The 25,780-nt window shown below is 42.4% G+C and overlaps 1 protein-coding gene across 10 annotated transcripts in view; it reads left to right on the top strand.

The window, feature by feature from the left end:
- Positions 1–25,780, top strand: part of Ikzf1 (IKAROS family zinc finger 1 (Ikaros)) — a 99,500-nt gene that overhangs the window by 45,061 nt on the left and 28,659 nt on the right. For 6 of the 10 annotated variants that reach the window (XM_013024447.1, XM_013024446.1, XM_013024443.1 and 3 more), the window contains one exon: positions 18,756–18,815. The exons of the other annotated variants lie outside the window; for them this stretch is intronic. In XM_013024447.1, coding sequence (XP_012879901.1) covers positions 18,756–18,815 — 60 coding nt within the window. The remainder of the gene's footprint in view (positions 1–18,755; positions 18,816–25,780) is intronic. 10 annotated transcript variants of the gene reach the window in all.

Here is a 25,780-nt window from a genome sequence, read left to right as displayed (position 1 = left end):
TCAATGTCACTCCTTCCAACTTTCTCAGCTAGCCCTCCCCTACTTCATTTTGTAGGACATACATTGAATTCTTGTCCGCATTTTCCCTTGACTATCACATTTTTAATTGATTTAATTTGTATTTGCATTAAGCAAAGCAACTCTCTCCTGAAATCCAAAATTTCCAGAATACTAGTCAAAAATTTATATTTCGAGTTGTCTTACATGGCTCAGTGAATCATTTGAGGTCAGGTGGTATAGTATAAACACAGAATGATTTTTTATTAAGTTTCTGGGAAAAGGAAAACAGGTAGAAAGTATGCTTTTATAATACTAGTATGTGGATGGCTGCCTTTGTGATTGTTTGTGCAACTCTCACATCAGAAAGCCATTTGCTCTTTCTCCTACCTAATCTTCAGTCCAGGAATATCGTCTTCCATATTCAGGAATATGGAAGACCATATTCCAAGGTCCATACAAGAAAGGGACATTTGACTACAATAAAAGCATAAGTATGTCCTTTATTTAGGAAGAATGATGAAAATCCCAAGCATTTCCAAGAGCATTCCCTTATTTGACTTCCTGTCCATCATCCATGTGTCCACAATTGTTACAAGTGGAAGAAATTCATTGTTTAAATTTGTAGAGAAATAAATTCTTTGAAGACTTAAATTGCTGCCTCTGGAAATAACCATGTCTGACTTTTCCAGAACCCAGGTGAATCCCAGCAAAATGAGGAGAAGAAGATTTTCTGATTAGTGATTTCATTAAAGGAACCATTTGCAAAATTCTCACCGCATAAGGATGAGTAGGATATGTGCATTGAGAAATGGTTATTGTAGACACATTCTTTGAGGTAAATCATCTCTTTAAAACTCTGCTCCCTCATCACTATGGTATCAAGATTAGAACAGGAGCACTGTGGTTTTGAGGCAGTGAACATCACATCCACAGCCTAACTTAAAAAAAAAAAAAATCAGGCTGGATGCCATTTTGTTTTATGAATGAATGCACTAGGCCATGAATGAGCCATGATCTCAGATGTAGTTGTAATCAGCCACACCTTTAAAGCTAGACATGGAGAAAACAAACAAAACAGATCCAGAAATAGGATGAAACCATTTCAATAAGTGATTTTAGCTTTATGTAGTGACCATATACACTCATTTAACAAAGTGTACCAAGATCGTGCATAAAAAGGCTTAGGAAAAGTTCATCTCTTGGCATGGTTCAGTGCCACTTTTCGCATATTCCTAGCATATACTAACACCCTGCAACAACCTAAAAACAGGACTTTCTCTGTAGAGTTGTTGGATCTCCTGCTTCATCGTGTGTTTGGTCATGTGTTTTCACAGAATTAAAGAATTTGATTAACTCATCTTCAAATCACATAGCATGAATTTACCCAAGTTTTCTGAACTCCTTGTTTTCACTCTTCACTGTAAGCCTGGGTATTTATGACCTTCATTGTCATCAGAAGAACCTTGGCTGAATGACATACTGAGCCCCAAGGTATCTAGTATCCAGTTTCATTCATGAGATATTTGCTGGCTGTATATTGAGAAATAAAGAGAATGAGTAAGACATGGCCTCAGTTGTTCTGAAAAGGCAGACAGTTCAAAATGCAGCAGTGGAGGTATAATGACCCTCAAGGAGAGAAATTGTTCTGATGAGGCCTGTCTAGCTTTATTTTAGAAGATAATAAAATATGTTCTATGCCTTCAAAAACAGCAGAGGAGGGAGGGAAAGTAGGAGAAAATTGAGGGAAGGGGTAACAAGATTGATAAGAAATGTATTCATTACCTTACTTATGTAACTGAAACCCATCTGTACATCATGTTGGCAATAAAAAAATAAAAATAAACAGCAGAGGCTTGCTGACTGCTGGTGGCTCACACCTGTAATTCTAGCTACTCAGGAGGCTAAGATCTGAAGCTCATGAGTCAAAGCCAGCTGGGCAGCAATTCTGTGGGATTCCAATATTAGCTACTAAAGATGCCAGAAGGAGAGCTGTGGCTCAAGTGGTAGAACACTTGCCTTGAACACAAAAGTTCAATGAAAGTACCAGGGCTTGAGTTTAAGCCCCAGGAATGGCTTGCATGCGCCCATGTGCACACACACACGTGCACACAAACACACACAAACACGCACACTAGCAGAAGCTTGTCCACAGTGTCAGTTCTCCTCCACAAGCTACTCCTGCTGTGACCTTTTATGGTAAAAACAATAAAGAATGGTTCAAACAAAGAATCATTTGGGGTGAGAATTCCACCCATGCATTGACTCTCCATCATAGCTATTATTCCCAATGGAGTAAAGTTATAGTTTTTATACCTAGAGAAACGTTTTTTTTAAATTTTCTTTAAGTAATTGGGCAAAGGAGTTTTAGTCCAACGCATCAATTTATAACTACAGTATATCTTGATCAACATCACATCACCCCTACAACTGTTCTTCCCCATGGAGAAATAAACTTGAGATATAAATTTGAGACCCTCCCTACAAAAGCTCACTTAAGACTCTGAACTGCTTATCTGACTTATTTTATAAATTCACACAGAAAATTATAGGATTAAAAAAGTCAGAATTAGGTACAAAAATCCAGAGGAGAAACATAAGGTGATATACCAGTCAGTAGAGGGGTCTGAACAGAGACAGGAGGACGTGGGAAATACCATGCAGTGTGGATGGGGCAACCCATGGGTAAACTCTTGAGTGAAGCCATAATTGGAATCCCAATGACCACTATCAGCCACTGTGTAACTTAGAGTAGCTGACTGGTTCTGGGTAGCTGTGTGTTCTCATGTTTTATCTCGGAGGACTTGCTCTAAAATATTGGGATGTATGCCCTAGTGAAGGGCCCCAAAGGTTTTTATACATTGCCTTTTGGAGGTGTTTGCTCCCTGGCTGTCTTCTCAAGGAGACATGCCAATCGCCCTCCTCACCTCTATTCCCACCCACTTTGGGCTTTCATAGTGCAAGTCAAATCTTGGTCTCATTTGCAAGGCTTATCTGGCAATTTAATGCACTAAACATGTAGTATTTCTTAACTAAGGTCAGCTCCTCCACCCACCCAATTCTGAATATAAGTGTGCTTGCAGGGGCTTTGCAGCAATCCAGCAAGCAGGATACAAACACAGGTAGAAAAGTAAATTGGGTAATGATCACTTATACTGCCAAGAAACACTAAACTTGCACATAGACAACTCTGTGTTGTTGCTGGCAGTTAAAAAGGTGTCACTGAAGTGTGAAAATATTTATGCTGTTAAACTTCCCATCATTTCTGTCCTTTCATTACCTCTCATTTGCATTGGTTAGTCATAAAGTTAGATCTTTGGTGAGATTTGTACAACTGCCATGCATGTCAATGTGTGAAAGGGAACTACTAGAGGAATGGGCGCTGGGTACCACTTAATCTTCTTACGTTGGGTGTTAGAGAATAAGTTGCAGTTGGTGTCACAGGCATCTGAGCCCAGGCTCAAGGATCCAAGCAACCTGAGTATCCTTTTGTTCAGCTCTTTTGCCAATTTAAACTTTGTAAATATGTGTTGCATTTTTAGCAGAGAGGGTTTTGTCTTGGCACAGTAACTCCACTGGCTGAATTCAATTCAGGGGTTAGCATCGCTAAATAACAGTGCAAGTCAAGTCACTATGAACTTTGTCAATTCTGGCTTTAGATCACCAAAACATTGGCCACATCAATTGTTCATTAGATGCTGCCTCTTCATTTGTGTTGGCTTTATGACCTGGAGAATGGAGTATAGATTTAAACATGATAGCCTTCTGATATTGGAGAGTGGGATGGAACCATTGTACTAGTAGAGTTTTTAAGCTTAAAATTGTGTTTTTTTTATCTTGATGAGAAGCCCTATGGCTTAATAACCTTGATAAACGAAGCTTTGCATGATTACACCTGAAGGTTGAAACATTTTATTTCATCATTTCCCAGAAGGGGCACTGAATTCACCCATTTCCTGTTTTTAATCTCAGAATATTCTGCGTTTCCTCCATATCTACTTTCCCAGCAGCAGAACCCTGGAAGCGGTCAACATCAAACTCCTTTGCCCTCACCTGCAATTCATACCCTTTATGCACAGTTACAATCATATTTGTAATTATCTTTGTGCAGAAGAGGATCTTTGAGGCAAAGATCAGTGTCTCAGGCATGTCTGAAATGGCTCAGTTGGCTGGCCAGTGAGCCTTCTGTTGCAGGAGAAGATTCTACAAGCCTCTGTGACTTTGGCACTGTACCAAGTCCAGCACTCAAGTCCTTATAACCATAGGTCACCTCAGTCATCTCTTTAATCTAGCTTTTGGAGGAGGATATATTTTTCAAAACTAAATTTTCTTCCCTGAACCTACTGAAGCCCTCCTCGAAGATTCTTCAGACATTTTTCTTTTGCATGAGTTACAGTTTTGGTGGTCCCTGCTACATTACCCTAGCCCTTTAAAAGACTACCCTGAAAATACTTTAAGTTTAACTGAGGTATTACAAGGAGAACATTATTAGGTACACACTTTGTATACACAATCACCAATTCTTTCATTTTCTGAGTTAAAAAAAAATCAAGCACAGGGTCTGGCACATGCTAGCTGCCAAGGAAGTGGCCTGCCATTTAGCTCCATTCCTGTCCTTCTTCCATTCATTTCTTCATTCCTTTCACAGACATTTCTCTTGCCTCCCATGGAGGAGTGCTAATGTTAGAGTTTCCACAGCAGGCCACATTTCAAATGTGGAGTCATCTTGAGACAGAAAGCAACTTGCATTTGTGATCCCATAGGTTATACAGTTCATTGAGGAAAAAGTCATTTTGCCCAGGCAGTTCAGAGATGTACAATGAATGATCATGTTGTTCAATTCCCTAATCTGGGTATTATATTCTCTTCCTCTGCTTTGGAACTTGCAGATGTTTATGATTTTTTTTAAAAAAAGAACCATTTAGTCAGGGTTCTTTTCCCCCCCCCCCTGGTCCTGGGGCTTGAACTCTGAGCCTTTTGGCACTGTTCCTAAGCTTCTTTTGCTCAAGGCTGGCATTCTACCACTTGAGCCATAGCACCACTTCCAGCTTTCTTAAATTTATTGGGATAAGACTCATGGACTTTCCTGTGCAGGCTGCCTTTGAACAGCAATCCTCAGCCCTCAGCCTCTTGAGTAGCTAGGATTACAGGCGTGAGTCTGACTAGGTTTTGGTTTGTGTGTGTGTGTGTGTGTGTGTGTGTGTGTGTGTGTGTGTGTGTGTGTGTTTTCTAATTCCTGTGTATAAAGCAATGGTCATGGTCAACACATGAATTGTAGCTCAGTTGTTTTTGCTTCTCTTTGGTCTTTGGCTCAGAGGTCACTTCTAGTCTCTCACTGTGGACCTCTTGTCTCTGATTGATGTAGATGGACATACCTAATTTCTGAATACGAATAATGCCTGTGGGAGGAGAGAAGTAGTTGCTCTTTGAGCCTGCTGATCTTCTCAACAATAGGAATTTCAAATTTAGTGTTTGAAAATGGGGCCATCCTGGGCACTGGTAGCTCATGTCTGTAATCCTAGCTACTCAGGAGGCTGAGATCTAAGGATCATGGTTCAAAGCCATCTGAGTTAGACAGATCTGAGAGACATTTTTTGGTCAGTTATAAGGCTTGAACTCTGGGCTTGGGCGCTGTCCCTGCACTCTTCAGTTCAAGGTGAGCACTCTACTGCTTGAGCCACAGTGTCATTTCTGGTTTTGTAAAAAGTCTCTCGGACTTTCCTGTCTGGGCTGGTTTTGAACCATGATCCTCAGATCTCAGCCTCCTGAGAAGCTAGGATTACAGGCATGAGCCACCTTCACCCAGTTCTCTGAAAGACTCTTATCTCCAATTAACCAACAAAAAAGTAGAAGTGGAGGTTCAGCTCAAGTGGTAGAATACAAGCTTTAAGCAAAAAAGCCAAGCAAGAGCTTGAAGTCCTGAATTTAAGCCCCATATTGATATAAAAAAGTTAATTAAAATGAAGCAAAAAGTGCTCAAGGAAAAACCTGCCCTTCTGTCTCCTCCATTCTTTCAGCCAGCATTTCTGCCCTGATGAGCTGTTTTAGTCTCTGCATTCTTCCCAGGCTACCATGTATCCCCAAATAGGCCTGTTGTCTAGAGCCTAAAGATACCCTCTGGCCACCTCTGCACCCTTTATTTCTATAGTAAAAGAGCAGAAAAAGAATTGTCCCCTTCTCTTCCATTCCATGTTATAGCATGTTAACCATCTAGGCCAGGCATCTGGTGACACAGGTCAGTTGGTCCCACATAGCCCAGGTAAGGACATCCAGGTGATAAGAACATCTGTGTGACCCAGATGAGTACATCCGAGTGACCCAGATGAGAACGTGCAGGTGACATAAGTCATCTATATGACTTAGGACTGTCGTTGATACAAGTGAACATCCGGGCTATACAGGTAGACATTTAGATAATACAAATGAAGGCATTGGGTGATACAGACAATAACATCCAGGCCACAATTGTGAGTCCTCCAAGATGAGCTCAGATGGTCTTGTGGGCTCTAGAGATAGTGAATGACCAGCTGATGACCAAGAGTTTAGAGGGTGTGGCTTTTGCTCCAAGACAATTTTCCAGTTGTGCTGTCTTTGCTTAAGGAATCTCTTCTATGAATCTAAATTTACTAATGAGTTACTATGCCTCCATTTGTTTTAAAGTGTCAGTATCCTAATTACTACTTTCCTCAGGACCTCAGGCCTGTCTTTTTCCAGACAAACACTATTGTCCCAGACCCTCCACACTATGAGCACCTCTGTGACTCAGAAGGGGACCCTGTCATGCTGGGACCTAGCCTGGCCCCAGAACCAGGTCATTAAAAGTATGCAGAGAAGGAAGAAAGGCACCATTTGTGGCTTCTGTCACTTGGACTTTGAATCCCATGTTTGCCATGTGTATTTGAGGTGAGTCTTCCAGCAGTTTTCCTTGGCATAGAAGGAATCAGGGGTTCTTCTAGTTGAATCTAGGGCCATGAGCAGCTGGTCCACTGGAAAGATAGCCAGGGGAATTAAGGAAAAGGAAGAAGAAAGAACCAGTACAGAGCTGTCCAGCAGTCATTGTTATGGATGGATGAGCCGGCATCTGATCCTTCTGGGCCTCTGTTTGTCATGAAGAAGCCTTGCTGTCCAGGGTGGCATAGTGGAGATTAGCTTCCTCCCATTTGTTGCTGCACCTATCACAGCCTAAAGGGCCCAGAGCAGAAAGCCAGAGATAGGATTGGAGTGTCAGCACCAGGTCCCTCCCTTCTGAACATGGTCAGAGAAGTGTCAGAAAAGCAGAGGAACACAGCAACCTCAACCATGGTTTTTGTACCATGTATTTCTTTGAAATAGAACAACAACAACAAAAGCAAGGGAATGAAGATGAGAAACTTATTTGTCAAAACTGAAGGGAGAAAAATGAAATAAATTTTTAGGTACACAGACCTTTCACCCTCTTCTCTAGAATTTCTACTGGGTTTTTTTTTTCTTTCTAGCATGGCTAGCTGTAGCCTTATCCCTCAAGATCAAAAATGTCATGAAGAGTAAGAACAATGTATGGCTGACTGAAATGCCAATCAGAACTTCTTCCCAGGAGGGTGAAGAAGGGTATATGTTAAGTTTCCAAAAAAATCTGGAGGCAATGGGCCCTGAGCCTCCCTCTCTGTCTATCAGAATTAATCAAGTCATCTTAAAACCAGATCATCCATTTTACAGGGACTAGATTCCACCCTCCTCCCCGATCTCATACAGGTAGGAAGGCAACTGTATTGTGTACTGCAAATCCTCTTTAAAGATCTGGTGAAGGGCAGAGTGCCAGAGGGAAGGATCATGTGTAAGTGGTACACAGGCACAAGTGAGCCCAGGAATGTCCTTCCCCACCCAGTGGGTGCCCTGTATAGGACCAGACACCAACTGAAGACAGCACATTGGGCAGTGAGCCGAGGGGCTATGGTTGAAGTGTCTATCCATATCTTTCTGACTCTTATCACTCTTATTTTAGATTCATTGCTACAAAAAAAATTAAATAAATGGAAAGAAACAATGCTCAGAAGGTACCGTTGCAGTTCAAAGGAGTCTTAGCAGATATCTGTAATGTCCAATTGGAGCAGCTGATATTTCTCTTGGACTTTAACCTTTGTGCTGCTGCTAAGGGAACTTTGCAGCTGTATTGGGCTCTACGGTAGGACTCCTGGTGGGCCCAGCCTGCTCAGGCCAGACTCCTGTGAAAGAACTAGATAAGGACTTTTGTCTCAACAGCCTCCACTTTCCCCCATGGGGCTGCCTTTCACCCAGAACTCAGTTCTCGTTATCTCCACCAACAGAGATGCCAAGGGCAAACGGGTTCATTCACTATTTTGTTCTCATTTTTTAGATTTTTCTCTCCTTGCCTGTTCTCCTCCTTTTTGGAAAAAAAATGACTTTTAGAGGCCCCTAAATATGTATCTTCCCTAAATGTGCTTTGTTCCATCTTATGCTGCCTTGGGCCTTAAATTAAATTCTTGATTATATGTAAGGAATTTTTTACTGTAGTTTTACTCGGGTTTGTTAAGTATATGAGAAAAAGACCAGAGGGTCCTCCTAGAATTGAATTCTGGGTTTTTAGGATCCATTCCCCAGCAGGATCAGGTATGCAAGATCACTAAGATCATGGCTGCCAGCTGGACCACATTGCAAATGCTGCTCTTCTTCTGAAGCTAGGAACTCAAACTCTCATTTTAAAAGTTTGTTTTAGGTGCAAGGAAAATGTGTGTGTGTGTGTGTTACACATGTCTATATGGGTACCTGTATATCTGTGCATGTCTGAATGAGCAATGCCTCTCCTTTTTGATGTTTTATTTTTTTTTGTTTTGTTTTGATGTTTTATTTTTTGATAATTTTTGATAACTTTTGTTTCAATTCAACATGTCCATTTGTGACTATACTACATCTCAATCGATATCACCCCTTACATCATTCTCTTCCATCTCTCCAGTCCTAAGAAATGCCTTGTCTTGACATGTGTATGTGTCTATGTATGTGAGTGAAAAAACATATGTATCTCTGTTTGCTTGTGTGTCTGTGTGCCTGTGTGTGTGTATATCAGCAGCTGTATGGGTTCAGGTATGTGTGGTTATGTAGAACTGTGCATCTATCTTGTGAGTATATGTATCTGTATGTGTCATTGTGTGATTGAATACTGTGTGCCAGTGAGTATGGCTATGTGTGCATATGCATGTCTGTGTGTATGTGTTTGTGTATGTGTGTGTGTGTGCACATGCTCTGTGCTAAGCTGCCAAGTACAATTCCTTGTTCTTACTTCCTTTTCTGTCAGTTCTCCATAATTCTTCGCATTTCAGTTGGGCTGGGGTCTTGGGCAGCTTCCTCTTTTCCTACATTCCTGTATTTCAATATTTGCCTTTGTTCCTCTTCTCAGCTCTTACAATACAGCCAGAAGGATGTGGAAACCCAGTTACAATGTGACGCCCAGTGCAGTGTCACAATCACTAGCTGTGGGCCCAGCCTTCTGGGGATGGTGCATCTAGATGAGACAGGATAGCTGACAGGGAGGAAGAAGACAGAATGGAGAAGTCAGGCCCAGGAAGCTTGGGTCTCTCTGGCTTGCTGGAGATCCTGTAAGACACTATGACTTGGGGAGGCAGGTGATGCCTGCTGGTGGAAGGCAGTGGGGGCACAGCCTTCTGCCTCGGGAGCTGGGGCCCCTCAGCTTTAGCACCTTGTCCCGATCCCAACCAACATCCACAGGCTCCCAACTTCCGTGCTTCTGTCTGTGAGGTGTTTCAATGGCTGTCCCTCCCTGCGGGCTTTTCTATCCGTTCTCCAGACCAATGTCCTTTCATCTGTTCCCACTATGTGACCCGCTGACTGGGTACCTCACACTTCCTGTTGCCTGAGAACTTCATGTCAGTTTGTAGAGGCCTCTGAGATTGTGCCAGCCAACCAGCCTCCCTGAATCTCAGAACACTGCCCACAACTCTGAGCTGGCAGAGAACCCTTCCCCACACCTCCGTTTGTCTTAGCCTGTATGCCTGTGTGACTCCTAAAAATCCTTCCTCCGTACCACTCATCTCCTAAGAACCTAGGACTCTTTTGCATTTGCACAGTGCTGCTGTTGGTAGTGAATTTGAATGCTTTTCGCCTATACTGCTAGGCTGTAAACACTCTGGGGCAAAGACTGATTTTCCTTTTGTGACTCTTTGGTGATGTGATTTTCCCCAGGGCTTGCCATGCAAACATACAGAATACCTGAGAAGAAATCGCTTCTGCAATGATATGTAATGTGACTTTATTCAAACAGCCTCGTGTAGCGAATTAATGTTGGCAGGGGAAGGTTTGTACAAGTCAATTCAGGACAGGACTTAGTAGTAGGGGTAAGCCAGGGAAGAAATGGGCTGTGGATCCCATATATTTGGGCTACAATCCTTGCATACTGACCTTGGACAGGTCAGTGTCCTCTGAGTTTTATTTCTTTGAGGGATGGATATTTTCTGATAGGGTTGCTGCAAGGATTTAAAAAGTAACTGTTGTTTTCCTCAGAAAAACTCTTTAGATTCCTCCAGCTGAGTGATTCAGTGGCTCTCACAAGACTAATGCTTGTGAGATTTTTTAACTGGGAAGAAAGCATGATCTAATCTAAGTATTTGCAGATATTCTCAATAAAGGTGTTGCTGATCAGAAAAGACTTCACTCATTTCAAAGAAGTACTGCTGACAAGGCGGCCTGGAGTTTCTGAGACACTCCAATCCTAAGAAACAGCTGATGCCTACTAGGAAAAGCAACATGGCATTTGAAGGTTTTTCCCAAGAGATGTGAAACTTTGACAGAAGTGCCAGGAAAGCTGGAGGTTTCTGAGTATTGAGCTGAGCTCAGAAAGTGGTGGTGGTGCCTGGTCAGGTGAAGAACAGCCAACATTTCTTGAAGGCCTGGCTCCCTTATTTTTTTCCTTTTTGGTGCCAATACTGGGACTTGAACTCAGGGCCTCACAGTCTTACTTAGTTTTTTTCACTCAAGCCTGCTACTCTACCACTTGAGCCCTAGCCACACCTCCACTTCTAGCTTTTTTTTCTGGTTAACTGGAGATAAAAGTGTCACAGGCTTTCCTACCCAGGCTGGGTTTGAACCATCAACTGTCAGCTTCCTGAGCATCTTGGATTACAGAAGTGAGCCATCAGTGCTTCATGTTATAAATCCATGTCTGTACCAATTTCCAGCAGATCCAGGGCTCACTAATAACTCTTGGCTATGATGGTCAATAAAAAGTATGTGGCTAGCATTTGCGAAGCACAGTACTGTACCTCAGAGAATATGGAGGAAGAGAGATCAGAAGTGAAAGAAGAGAAGAGAAAAATGAAAGAAAATATGGGTGACAGAAAAGCTTTCAGAGTTCCTTATGAGAAGAACTATAAAACATACAGCCCTTGGAACTGAATTTACCCGTTAGTGATAAATGAACACTAGTTGGGCTTAAAACCTTCACACATTTTACCTTAGGTCTCAGAATGTCTTACATTAGGTATTACTTCCACTAAAGCAACTTCTGCCACAAGCCACCATTTCTTATCCAGAACTTTCTATCAAATTTGTGTGTGTCACTATTAAGAAACGGAGGAAGCTTTGCATTTCACTGTCATTTCTTAGCATGGTAGAGTCCCAGTTTGACTCATGGACACCATCTGCAACCTTCTTCCTCCAGAGCTGAAATTCTGGAGAATGGGTCATTCAGTGGTAAGGAGCTAATCTGATGTTCCAAATGACTGGGCTCTGTCTACATGTCTGCAAATCTGTCCTCCTTAAAGGAAAGACCACTACAAATATCAGCTCTCTGCCACTTACTCTGTCTCACTGAGCTACCTTGGTAACTACAAGTGCAGGAAGAATGGGTGCTGCAGGCATGTACCCATTGCATGCACTGCACATGTACCTGAGACTACTTCTGTCCCCACACACCTGTTTACACTCGTGCACCAAACCAGTCAGGTGCATCCCAACCCACAGTCACAGCCACTGCTCCCAAGCTCACTTCCCTTCCCACACAGCCAGCTCAGTGACAAATATTCTGAGCCATCTTGTACTTTTGGTTCCTCACTGCTCATGGGCTGACTACTTGAGAAAGAGCCTGAGAAACTGGCTCCCTGGGAAGAGCACAAAGAAAAATGATCAAGACAGTAATGAGGCTTCCCTGCCCCCTGGCAGTGCTATCTACAGATCACGGGCCATCAGAAGGTACATGCCATAGGAGATTACCTATGGCCATAAACTCGGGGCCTCCTCATGGCTAGGCAACATCTCAGATGTCCTTCCTGTCCCTCCTGCTTCGCTGAGTCACCCTGTGCTTGGAATTCTGACAGGGACCCGTTAGGCTTGTGGACGGGAGGGACGGCAGAGGACCCACCCTCTGTGTGTCCTGCAGGAGATTACTTTATCTCTGGCCTCCCTGAAGCTGGGCCCTGGGCTTCTGGAATCTTTGGGGCTGACAACAGAGCCAGAGTTGGTGATAGGAGGGAAAGGCTGGGACTGTTGGCAGTACCTAGAGATGAGCCAAGTCCCCCAGACATCCTTTGCGCTTGATGGGGAAGGGACAAAGATGACAGAATGGAAGTTAGACTGCTCAGTCTTTGTCTGCTGGTGTTTTCTCATTGGTAAGGGAGGGGTGGTACTTCCCTCACTGATGTTTTGTTCACTGCACCTTCTATAACCAGGTTTCAGGAAGTCAGGTCAACCTATTTATTTCTTTACATCTTCAGTCCCTACCTTGCCAAATGCCTTTCAGCACTGGCAGCCACAGTCCCACCTGCTGCTTCCCTAGGACCATGATAACTAGTACCTAAGTATAGTTATGCCAGCTCCTCACATGCCCAGCACTGGATGACACCTCTCACTTTGTGTCCTGCATGTCAGGTGCTCTGGTGATACTCGAACTCCTCACCCCACATCCCTTCCCTACTGTCTTCCTTCTGTGCCTTTCCACATGGCAAGGGAACCCAAGCATGTACTGTGTGCACTGTTTTGGCCTTCCCTTCCAAGGCCTGAATGATTGGAAGGAGAACCATAGAGAGTTCTGCTGGCCACAGGAGCACCCACCCTAGTGTCATTCCTGTAATCCCTTCAGCAAGAGTATAGTTCCAACAAAGTCACTATTTTAGCATGCTACCTGGGTTGCTTTTTGCCTGATTGTTCACTGTGATAATTTAAAATCGTGTTAATAAAATATAAACAACAATGAGGCTGGGGATGGAGCTCAGTGATAGAGTACTAGTATAGCATCACAAGCTTTTGGGTTCCCTCTCAACACTGGGAAAAAAAAGTCAGGCAGACGGACCCAACCGTGCTCTACCAACAGCAAGCTATCTGCATCCTTCCTTGCCTCCTCTATATCATTTGGGCTTCCAGCATTGCAGGCAAGGTCCCACAAAACACCATTTCAGCTCTCCTTCGTCTGTCCGCCTGAGGGTTAGTGAGGCTCTCAGTGTGGTCCCTTCGGTGCTAAGGGGGCAGATGCTTACACTCAGGATTGGAACATGTGAGTAGCATTTTCTCTGAAGTCTTTGCCTTTTCCCCTTTGCCTACATAGACTGCAAAAGCACCCTCCCTCTTCACACTGGAGGAATGTAGCAGATGGGTGTAGCTGATACCCTAGATGCTGGATTCTCTTCGACAAGATGATAAGGCATTGGCTTTCTACTAAGTACAGAGCTAATCACTATTTTCTCAGGGGTGTCTGCTAAAGACCAGAGAGCTCATGGATATTACCATGATTTTCACACAGATCTTTCCAAATAAGTAGGATTATTCCCATTGGATGAATGATAAAACTGAGGCATTAACAAATTGACCAATTTTCTTAGCTAGTGGGAGGCACAGTTCAATGTTAAAGAGTTTCTTCCAACTCTAACTGGAAGAAGAACCACTGCCAGCCTCTTCTTCCTTCTGTGAGGCTGTGGCCATGACTGTCTCCTGCTAACTTACAAATATCCAGGTTCAAGCACATCCAGGATGTGTATGACACAGACCAAAGGAAGCCAGAGGACAGATTGAACAAGGAGCTGGTCCAGACAAGTAATGTACAACACTGGATTACAAGAATAATAAGAATGATTTTTCCCCTGTTACTAACATGGGCTAAATGTATCATGACTCTAATCTCCACCGTGAGAAATCAAATGCTTTCTGTTACTTCTTTAATGGCTGTGGGTTTTGGAAAATGTCTAGCTACTACTATGGATTTCCTCAGAAAGTGAGAAACTTGTTCATTCACTGGCAGGTGATAAGCACCTGCCTGCCCTGTCCGTGATGCCAGAGAGCTTGTGGGAAATGAGCTGGTGTGTCATGGTATCTAGCTGAGCACCAGTACTCTGGGCCCACACTAACTTCCTGAGCTGAGAGTTTATCTCAGAGAGACTTAGATCGAGACAGTAAGAGAGAGGCTCAACTTCTAAACAGGTGTCCTAAAACAGGCCTTGCCGACTCTGCCATCCATGAGGCCAGAATCCATGAGGAGCTGGACCAGAAGTTGAGCCAAGTTTGAATGGAGGAAATGATCTTAAGCCTGATGCAGGATGTAGAGAGCTGCTTGGTCCAGAAGGGTAACTTCAAGTTGCAGCTCAGATTTAGCTAAGCAGTAAGTCTTTGTATAGCTAAGATGGAAACTGTAGCATATCTGCAACCAAGAGGGCGGTATATGAGGTTTTATTGTTGTTTATATTTTTTGCATTTTCCCCTAAGGTCCATGCCTTTGCTGTTCTGAATAATATTACCTGCTGAGAGATACGATACTTTGCTGACATTGATTGCCAGTTGTGGAAGGATTTTGACGTAGGGCTTGTGACAGTCATCGTAACACTGCAGACCAGTAGGAAATCTGGAAGTCAGATTTTGCCTGATAAGAGTAGCATTGTGGCTGACTGTGCTATTCCAGCGGGCAGACAGAGTGAAGGGAACCTGCAAGCCAAAGCCCATGATGCACATACCTGCCAGCCCACTTGCTAGATGATAGGCAGGAAGTGCAGTTAGGAAGTAGGATGTGCTCTGGACTTGGCTTGGCGATGGTGGTGGCTTTATGGATGTTATATGATGTGACACGATTGGAGCACAGCAAGGGAAGTGAACAGTAGAGAATCAAGTGAGGATGCTGGATGGATGCAGGCAAGTTTTCAGAAAGATGTGCTGCCCATCCGGGGACTGCAGGGAAGAAGGCACAATAAGGACTGAGTCCAGGTGGATCTCACTATTGTCCTAGAGCTATGGTCTGGTGTCTTTTCCAATTTGCATGTCCAATGGACAGAAAACGCTACACTGAGGCCATGTGGGTTGCAGAGTTATACAGGACCCAAAACCTACACAACAAGATCCTTGAAGTCTAAACAGAAGAAACCAGTACATGATAGCTATTGGGGCCACGCTGGCCTGGCCTTATTGGGAAAGACCATTGAGAAGCCACTCAAAGCCAGAGCTGGTGGCTCATGCCTGTAATCCTAGCTACTACAGAAGGTGAGATCTGAGGGTCATAGTACGAAGCCTGCCCAAGCAGAAAAGTCTATGAGATTCTTATCTCCAATTAACCTTTAAAAAGCTGGAAATAGATCTGTGGCTCAAGTGGTAGAATGCTGGCCTTGAGCAAAAAAGCTAAGAGACAGCACCAAGGCCTTGAATTCAAGTCGCTGCATACACACAAAAAAAGGAAAAATCTCAGGAACATTTCAGTCTTTCCCTGATGAGGAGCAGCAAGCTGGAGTTTAAAACAATCCCCATAGCCAAATGCAAACCGAAAAGTATGGTTTATGAGCATGTCATCTTTGTTCTGTACATTCGTCAATTTGGCAGTCTGAGAAGGATTCAGAACCTGAGATATTCACAACATTTTATATGACAACGTTCACCAGACATTTGGGAATAAAAATTCCTAGCAAATGAGTTGAGTTTACTCTTGGTAAGAAGAGGGTATTTCATGAATTTTAGAAGATTTGAGGGAAAAAATTCAATACATTTTATCTTTTTTTATCTGTGCCCTTTTATAAAACAATAGCTAGGATTTGGGGGGATGGGATTTCCAAAAGAAAAAGAAAAAAGGAGGGACAAGAGGAATATGGAGGAGAAGGATGGAGGAGGAGGAGGAGGAGGAGGAGGAAGAGGAAGACAATGACACAATAACTTAGGTACTGGTTTATGACTGTATTTCTAGCTACTCAGGAGTCTGAGATCTGAGGCTCACAATTCAAAGGTAGCCTAGGCAGGAAAGTCCATGAGGTTCTTATCTCCAGCTAACCACCAAATAAACAAAAGTGGAGATGTGGCTCAAGTGGTAGAGCACAAGTTTTGAAGTAAAAATAACTAAAGGACAGTGCCCAGACCCTGAGTTCAAGCTCTAGTACTAGCACAAAAAAATAAAAAAGAGAGAAAGGGAAAGAAGGAAGGAAGGAAGGAAGGAAGGAAGGAAGGAAGGAAGGAAGGAAGGAGGAGATTTCAAGATTAAATACTTTATAAACACCAGCACCTAGTGTTTATAAAGCTCATGATGAGTAGCTACCAAAAGACACTGGACTTCAGTTGAATTTTGCTATTTACATCATAACATGTCCAGGAAGAACACTATATACCACTTTATCTGGACCCTTGTGTTTGGAAATGTGGATGGTAGTGAACAAGAATGCATTCTTCTCTATTTACCTTTGTTGTGACCAAGTAGAACTTGATAATGACAAGTATATTTTGTTTGTAAACTTGCTTTTGTAATTTGTAGAAAATCAAACTTTCAGATCTACTAAGGCTCATTTGAATTACACTAAGCAAAGTACAGATTGTCTTGAAAAGTCACTAACATGTCTTGTCTAGTAATACATGGTAACAGTCTATTCTAGACAAATATGAACACACTGCAAACTATTTGGACAACATTACATGTTGTGGAAGTGGAGCTATGGCTCAAGGTGGTAGAGCACTAAACTTGAGCACATAAGCTCAGGGACAGTGCACAGGCCCTAAGTTCAAGGCCCAGGACTGACAATTAGTAAATAAAACAAATTGCATGTTGTAAATCTTATAGTTTGGTTGCCAAGCTGCAACAAGTCTATCCTTTTTAATGACAAACAAATTGTCACCCCAGTCTCTTAGCTCCTTTCTTCCTCAGTTTACCCACTGTTCTGTGCATGAGCATGCATGCCACAGGTGGCTGAGCTGTGGCTGCATAACTGAAGGAATATGTCAGGAAGTTCACTTTCCAAGCAAGTCCTACCTGCATCAACCAGTAGCACAGCCTCTCAGCATTGAGCCATCCAAATAGAGACTTCTGTGTGACTTTACCTACTCTAATGTCCCCATCTTTAAAAATTAACCTTTCCTGCTTAATACATTTGCCTCTTCTCCTATAATCTAAGATAGTAGTTTCTCCATCATACAGAACAACTGAAAAGTTTATATACACGTTTTGGAACTCAATGTAGCAGGAATGACAATTGATAGGATAAAAATTTGCATTACGGCCAGGCATTGGTGGCTTATGCCTGTAATCCTAGCTACCCAGGAGGCTGAGATCTGAGGATCGTGGTTCAAAGCCAGCCCAGTCAGGAAAGTCTGCGAGACTCTGATCTCCTGTAAGCCACTCAGAAAATCGGAAGTGGCACATTGGCTCAAGTAGTAGAGTGCTCAACTTGAGCTGAAGAGCTAAGGGTTAACGCTCAGGTTCAGAGTTCAAGCCCCACGACTGACAAAAAAAATGCACTATGTTTTTGGCTGTTTTCAAGCCATCAAACTCATCCCTCTCTAAGCAAGCCAATTAACAATCGCTCTGTTTGATGAGGTGCATGATGCTGACTTTATCTATGAGATTCGGGCAATCAAGAACAAAATGAAGAGATTCCGAGCCAGGATTACAGTAGGATAATTAAGCCACTGACCCACGAAACAAGTTTAACAGTGTCTCCCCAAACTATGTTTTCCCATTAACCCAATGTTTTATTAATCATTACATGGACAGGGTCTGTGGTCAAATGAGTTTGGCAAAATTTCACTGCTTTTTCAGTGCTAATTCAGTGGTTGTACTTGGTCCAAGTGTTCAAGTTAGAAGTTTAGTGGGCACATAACTCTGACAGTCACAACCATGTGACGCCCAGAGGGAAAACCAGGTATGTAAGTATTCACATGTGCATGTATATCTTGAGATATACACTGGCCTCTCAGCCTATGCCAGAGTAAGAACTTGAAGATTGAAGGTGGTAGTGATTGTACCATTCATAGAAATTGGTAGCCCTTTTTGAAGGTAAGGGGAAAGCAACAAATCCCTCCCCCCTCAATGTGTTGCATGGAAATACTCAAATTGTCTACAAACACATCCTCAGATGTGAACAAAGAATACATGTAATACATCCACCGGTGGGAGGGGGGCATTGCTTTTGTTTAGATATGGGCTATTGTAATGCGGCTGAAACCTTGTACCAACCCTGCTGAAAGGCTTCTCATAACTCCAGAAAATGTTGAGTTTCTGCCTCCAAGAGATCAAGATTGAGCACATTCTAGCTGGCTCCCAACGCTTCTATAGAAGAGTTGAGTTGAGATCCTTGAAGGTCACAGGTCTCTCTGAGTGAGGACCTTCAGTTAAAGACAACTTTTCTGTTGCTACAAATTGATGCCTTTTTTCTTCCCCACATGAAGCTCAACAATGGCAGATTCAGAGCTGACCAATTGTTTTAAGCAATAATATGTTCCTTTAAATAATGCTGTCATTTAAATTCATACTGTATCTTTCATGGTATTACAATCCTGCTTTCTTTTTGCCTTCTTTATTGCAGTTACATATGGGGCTGATGGCTTTAGGGATTTTCATGCAATAATTCCCCAAACTTTCTCTCGTAAGTATATACTTTGCTTCTAGAAAGCAGACACATGTATTCATTTCATACTTAGTTACCATCGTATAGATACTGTGCATTGCATGTTCTGACATCAACTCCATTCTTCACATTTGAAAAAGGAAAAAAATGAGATAAATTAAATGTTCTTTAAATACCTACCATTAGGAACATCAGTTACCCCCAGAAAGAAGTAAAGCTTGGAGGGTTTGGAGATGCGCTAAGAAGAATGAGAGTGGGGTGACAGTAAAAAGAAGGGTGAGAATAGAGCCAATCAGATCTGACCCATGTGGTAATTGATGTTGGCATTGTCTCCTTTGTGATACATACGCTCTGTCACCATCAAACAACCCAAGATGTTCTCAAGATGATTTTGACAGTTTTATAGGTCAGGAGAAAAAGTTGCACTGGTCTCCTTTTGTGATGGAGTATTCATTTCAGATTGGAGGAAACTTCCCCCGGCTTCCAGGCCCCTCTGTAGCCAGGCCTTGCTACAAGAACGAGTGGGCAAGGCCTTCTCTGCTCTGAGCTGTTCACCCAGAAGCAAATGTCAATTTCATTTTTGTGTTTTTTTTCTTTTTTAAGTACTGACAGCTTATAAGCCATAAATATATTTTGGGCAACCACTTTAACATAGTATTTTTTAAACAGGGAATGCCATTTTTAAAATGTACAGAGAAGTATTAAGTGTTACAAGTTGGTTACCATTCTTAGAATTTCAATCCTCAGAGCCTGTTTTAGTTAGTAAATTCTCTTGTTTTTTGAAGCCATCCCAGAAAAAGAAGTTGTGCTTATTATAGTTGGGTTTTGTTTTGTGTTTTTTTTTTCAGTTTTGTTTTTGTGGTGCTGGTGTTGAGCCAAAGGCAAGTGCTCTACCACTAAGCCATATATTCATTCCAGCTTTTAAAAATTGTAATGATTATGAATATAAGCTAAATATGAGATAACAATAACAGATAAAGACAGATTTCTGATATCATGGTTATCAAAGACAATTTAGTTTTTAAAGGATTTAGCAGATGGGTCTAAGTTTACTTTTTCTCACAGCTACATTGATGGCTATTCTAGGATATTGAAGTCTATAGAAAATTTTCTCTTGTTAATATTCCTTTGATTCAAATTTAAAATAATAATTTGATATTTATCTCTATATGTGTGTCTATGCATATGTACATGTCTGTGCATGTGAGTATTTGTCTGTCTTCATATACCATCTAAAACAAGATATTCAGATGGGGAATATATGAATTTTGATATGACAGGTAACATTGTTGACTTAAGTCAAATACACTAAAAAAGACAGGGCATTCTAAGACATCTTCCCATGAAGTCTGAGGGAGGTTTAAGCTTAATCCTGTTGTAACATTCAAATAGAATTTTTGGTAAGACCTTTACAACACAAAAAATCCTGCATGTAGACATGTATGATAAATGATACTGGGAGCTTTTCTGAGACATAATGCGCATTTTGACAGACATCTTGTCTACATAGGGGTTCATAAAGTCTTATTATCTCCCTTTCATTCTCCCTATACCTCAATACCTTCAAATTGTAAATGTCTTCCTCCCACATATGGCTGTCTGTTACAAACACCCTCCGGCCCCCCACCCCCCATCCCCCACCACCACCCAACAGCAACCAAACTGTTCTTGGTCTATATCACCACCTTGTGGCCATGGTAGAATAAATTGTTCTTTATGCCTTGAACACTTCTCTAAATTAAAATCAAATACAACTCTGTGACTTCCTCTCTCATCTTTATTCCAATTTATGACCTTGATACCTACAGAAAGTGCATATATACTACTTTCAATGGATACTTTTTATACTTACCCACTTTTCTGGCTTTTCCGTGTTTTCTGTCTGCCTGATTTCATTCCATTGAAAGGCCTAAGACATCCAGTAATTGTATTGCTAATACTGGACAAGATAGGTACCCTATATTTTAAATAGTAGCATCTGGTAATGCATTGTTTTATTAATTTTTAGTTGACTTTTTTATTGTCAAGGTGATGTATAGAGGGGTTACAGTTACATAAGTAAGGTAATATGTACATTTCTTGTCAAACTTGTTATCCCTTCCCTCATTTTTCTCCTCCTTTCCCTCTCCCTAACCCTCCCCCAAGTTGTACAGAGCATTTCCAACATATTGTTTTGTGTATGCCACTGTTCCATTGGTTCCCCCCCCATTGTCCTTTGTCTCACCATTCTGTTGTTCCCCTTCTCTGCCCTAATTCAAATAAATGTATCATATATACAAAATGCTTAAAATTTGCCAAGTGCCAGTGGCTCATGCCTGTAAGTAATCCTAGCTACTCATGAGGCTGAGATCTGAGGATCATGGTTCAAAGCCAGCCTGGGCAGGAAAGTCCATGAAACCCTTATCTGTAATTAACCACCAGAAAACCAAAAATGGCACTGTGTCTGAAGTGGTAGAGCACTCTACTCTTGAGCTGAAGAGCTGAGGGGACAGGGCCCACGCCCAGAGTTCAAGCTCCATGACCAACAATAACAACAAAAAACTGCTTAGAATTTCACAAATCTCTTTTAGATGCCACACAAACACATGCATATATATATATATATATATATATATATATATATATTTGTATACTTTAATATCCTTATCTCATTTTTTTGGTGGTACTGGGGACTGAACTCAGAGCCTTGTCTTACAATCAGGCAGTCTGCCACTTGAGCCAGGCCTTCAGCCCTTTTTGACTTTTGCTGTTTTCAAGACAGGGTCTCCTTGTGACTGAGCCAGCATGGACTGCCAAACTCCTACTTGTGCTTTCCTGAGCCACTGTGGATGACAGGCACATGTCACCATGCACAGCCATTGGTTGAGATTGAATCTCATGGACTCTTATTCCTGTACTGGCCTTGAACTAAAATACCCCAATCTCTGCTTCCCAAGTAGCTAAGATCACAGGCTTGAGCTTCCACATCTAGCTTCCATCTCAAATTATTATTTAATTACCCTCAGTAATGTTGCTTAAATACTTTTATTCTAATTAATTACTAGTCATTACAATTTTTCATGTAAAATATGGAGCACTTCAAGTCTACATAGCTTTAAACCATAGTAGGGTGATAATTGTACTTTTCATGGATAAATACATATTGTGTACCAAAAAATATACTTTTCTAATAAATACAATGACACATTCTAGAAAGGAAATGAAAACGTAGAGGAAACATAACCCATTTGCAAGGTGGAGACTGCCAATGTACATTACACCTATGCATTAAAAACATTCAATTATTCACAAGTGCCTATAATGCTTGGCAGCTCTAGGCATCTTGGCTCCTGTTGATCTCACAGCTCCTTGGAGTCTCCAGATTCTTCAATTCTAAACCTATCTAGATGCTTAAGGCCATGTCCCATTTAGAACAAGGCTTTGTTTCAAGACCGTGGGGTTAATAATTACATCGAAGGCCTGTATGTGACAATAAGATTTTAAGTATTCTTCCTTTTAAATGGAAAGCATCCTCCCTTAATACAAGCCATATTTTTTGAATAATAAAAGTGGGCCCCTGTCCATTATTTCTCAGTCAGTGGAAGAGCTCAGGGCAGGCCTGACTCTGAGCCTTCTGGGGAAAGAAACTCACAAGTGTGCATTTCATGTTCTATATTTAATCAGTTTGATTCAGCACCTTACTGAGTTCATCATTGTTCTGAGTAATGGAGTAAAGATGGGACTTGCAAAATGTTCATAGGTGAATTCCTTATATGAAGGTATTATATTCCTACTGCCCATCACATCCATGTGTGCAAGGGATCCCTTACATATGCATAGACACATAGCCTTAACATCCACCCATCTTACATTCATGTGTACCTGAGATTGTATTTGGGGATCCACATAGGTCTTGGGGTCATTTTTGCGAGACTCCCTTCTCCCTTGCCTTTTGAACCTGTTTTTCTTTTTGGTCCTGTCATAGTTATTAGCAAAATAGTCAGGTGGGTTAATAACACCAGAGTCCTGGCTTCAGCTACCCCAAGTCAAACGAGGCGTTGACACAGGTCTTCTGGCTCTAAGGATGTCTGCGGTATTTAAAGCAACATCCATTGCATGTTTCCCCCTGGTGCTTCCTCATCTGCTTCCTTCCTGGCACTGAGCTTTCCTTCCTCATGTGAGCAGCCTGCCCCTGTCATGGCAGGACTTCTCCTCCTGATGCCAGAAGCCTGGGTGTCACTGACGATGGTCCCTGCTGTCCTATTCCTCTTCGGGAAGCACCTACACAGGCCACAGCACCCCAGAGCACCACAGAGAACAGCACAAATACGCATCATTCCTATTACTGTAGAAGTGCATGGTCACTTCAGGCAGCTGTGTCATCTGTCCACACGTGGCCAGAATGAATTCTCTTTAACTGGTTGCCACCAAAGGGAATGAAAGACAGCCAGGTCAGGAACATGCTCTGCATGTTCTGCATGTTCTTGCTCTGCATGGTGCTCTTTCCCCAGCCTCAAGAGTACCTAGCTTACATACGTCAGGACAGCTCTGTACTCTAGCTCTGATGAGAGAAGAAATTGCCACACCAGGTGCAATTTACTCCATTGTGTTCTAGAATATTCCAGTCTCACATTTTTTTAAAGGTGGCTAATTAAACACAAGCCTAGATAAAGGAATGCACAGATCATTGTAGATTTATCCTGTTGACAGAGCAGTATGTTTTCCATGGGCGTGGCAAATTCTGGCAACTGGGTAATATATAAAGAATAGAGAATTATTTAGCTCGTGGTTCTGGAGGCTAAGAAGTCTATGAGCGTGGCGCTGGCCATCTAGTAAGGGCCTTTGAGCCATAGCATACAATGGCAGAAGCCATCACGTGGCCAAACAGAGCAAGTGTGCTAGCCCAGAATGCTTCTTTATCTTATGCTTTTCATGAGTCAGCTTTTCATTACATCGATAAAATATCATAGGCAAGATAACTTATAATGAGAAAAGGTTGACTTTCCATGAATTATGGCTCTGGAGGTTCCAATCCAGGATCAGGCAGCCCCCTTGCTTTGGGCCTCTGGGAGGGCATCAGATGACAATGATGGGGAGCACATGTCAGTGCAGTCTGCCCATATCATATCTTAGGAAGCAGCTTAAGCAGGGAGACAGGTCTCACAGTCCCTCCCTTCCAAGGGCATGCTCTAAGGACTCAGATACACACAGACACTACTTGCGCACGCTCGTGCGTGCGTGCTCACGCGTACACACACACACACACACACACACATGTCCACAAGGCCCTGCTGATCACAGGTTCCACCCTCTGCCTCCATTTCACCACTCTTGGGACCAAGCCTTTAGCACATGGGAATTCAGAGGACAAGCACCAAACCATTGCAAGGTTGATTGTAGACACTGCAGTAAGGCCCTCGTATATTAGCTTCTACCCAGGAAGATGCGCAGAATACAGCTGAGAAGACTGATTCTGAAAACTTCAGTAGTAATTGAGCACCATGACCTGAATGGCAGACCAGCCTCCTTTGCCTGCCATGTCTCCTTTGCTCACCTGTCAGTGGGATTCAGCCTCTTGCTGAGCAGCTAAGATGGGCTAGCAGGAGGATATTGAGATGCAAGGAGTTCTGAGTCTCTGGTCTTCAGAACCTCATAGGGACCAGCACTTGAAGAATCTCTGCACTGGGCTTCTCAGGGACTTAATAGATCTGATGGAAAGGGACAGCACTCTTCAGCCTTGAATTAAATCCAAACTTTGGCAGTCTCAAAGTTTTCTGTAGAAGCTCTTACCCATGTTTTAATTTACTCATGTTGTTTTCTTATTTGTAAGTCTCCCCCCCCCCCGGCCCAAAGGACTAGTTTTGCCATCTGCTTAGTGTTTGACCTTAGCAAGTGATCTCCCATTCTGTGCCCCAGTATTAATAATGATACTTCCTGTATAGAATTCTATGGAGATTAAATAGAGTGCACCTGAAGTGTTGTGTGCATGATACAAGGTAAGTGGCATACCAATAGGGGATTAGGCAGAGCCTCACTCTACGAGATGGCTAGATGGTTTCCACTCGCCAAGTCCCAGTCCCCATCTGTCAATCCACTGAATCCTCCCAGCCATCCTGCTAGGGTTAGGTTAGTGCCTATTTCTATGGATGTAGAAAACAAGGCACAGAGAAATTACATGACTGGCCTAAGACCTTGAGCTTTTAAAAAGAGAGGAGCTGAGATTCTGGACAGTTATTTTGCTGGCTGAAAGTATCTGGACTCCGGGTCTCAAAATCAAGAGGAATTTGGTGAGTAAAATAAACCTGAAGGGTTGTGAACTAGAAGGATTATTTGCAGAGGTTTTTCTCAGTCTTGAGTCTGAGGATTCAATCAAACAGAGGGCTGGCTCACCTCAACAGAGCTGGAAGAACCCAGAATCTGAAAGTCTGATACGTATTTCCCAAGCTGTTTGCCAGGAATAAAACTTTGAGGAGAGTTGATTGAAAATATTGATTAAAAAAATGTAGTCTTGTGCCTGATATAGTGATGCAGACCTGTAATCTCAGCTCTTGGGGGCAGAGGCAGGCAGATTATGAGTTTGAGGCCAAGCTAGGTGATAAGACCTTACCTGAAAAAGAAAAAAAGGAGGAAGAGAAAAAGTGTGTTCTTGTTATTCACCTCACTGATTATTTTACTCTTTTATTCAGCCCTGCTCTTATGAGTACATAAAAATAATAGTTTCACGACTAACTGCAATTATCCCCTGTCACTTTAAGACTAGGTGTATTGATGTACTAGCAGTGTTAGAAATGAAGCAAAATGGATCAGCTCATGTTTTCTTTAGGAAGAAAGTGCCTCCTGGGCACTGGTGGCTCATACCTGTAATCCTAGCTACTCAGGAGTCTGAGATTTGAGGATCACAGTTCAAAGCCAGCCCAGTCCCCACCCCACCCCCCAAAAAATCATAAGACTCATCTCCAATTAACCATCAAAAGCCAGAAGTGGGCTATAGTTCAAGAGGTAGG

The sequence above is a fragment of the Dipodomys ordii genome, unplaced genomic scaffold (genome assembly GCF_000151885.1).
Source record: "Dipodomys ordii isolate 6190 unplaced genomic scaffold, Dord_2.0 Scaffold76, whole genome shotgun sequence".
NCBI lineage: Eukaryota > Metazoa > Chordata > Mammalia > Rodentia > Heteromyidae > Dipodomys > Dipodomys ordii.
Note: the sequence above shows the minus strand (reverse complement) of the source record. Positions and strands in the feature narration are given on the sequence as shown.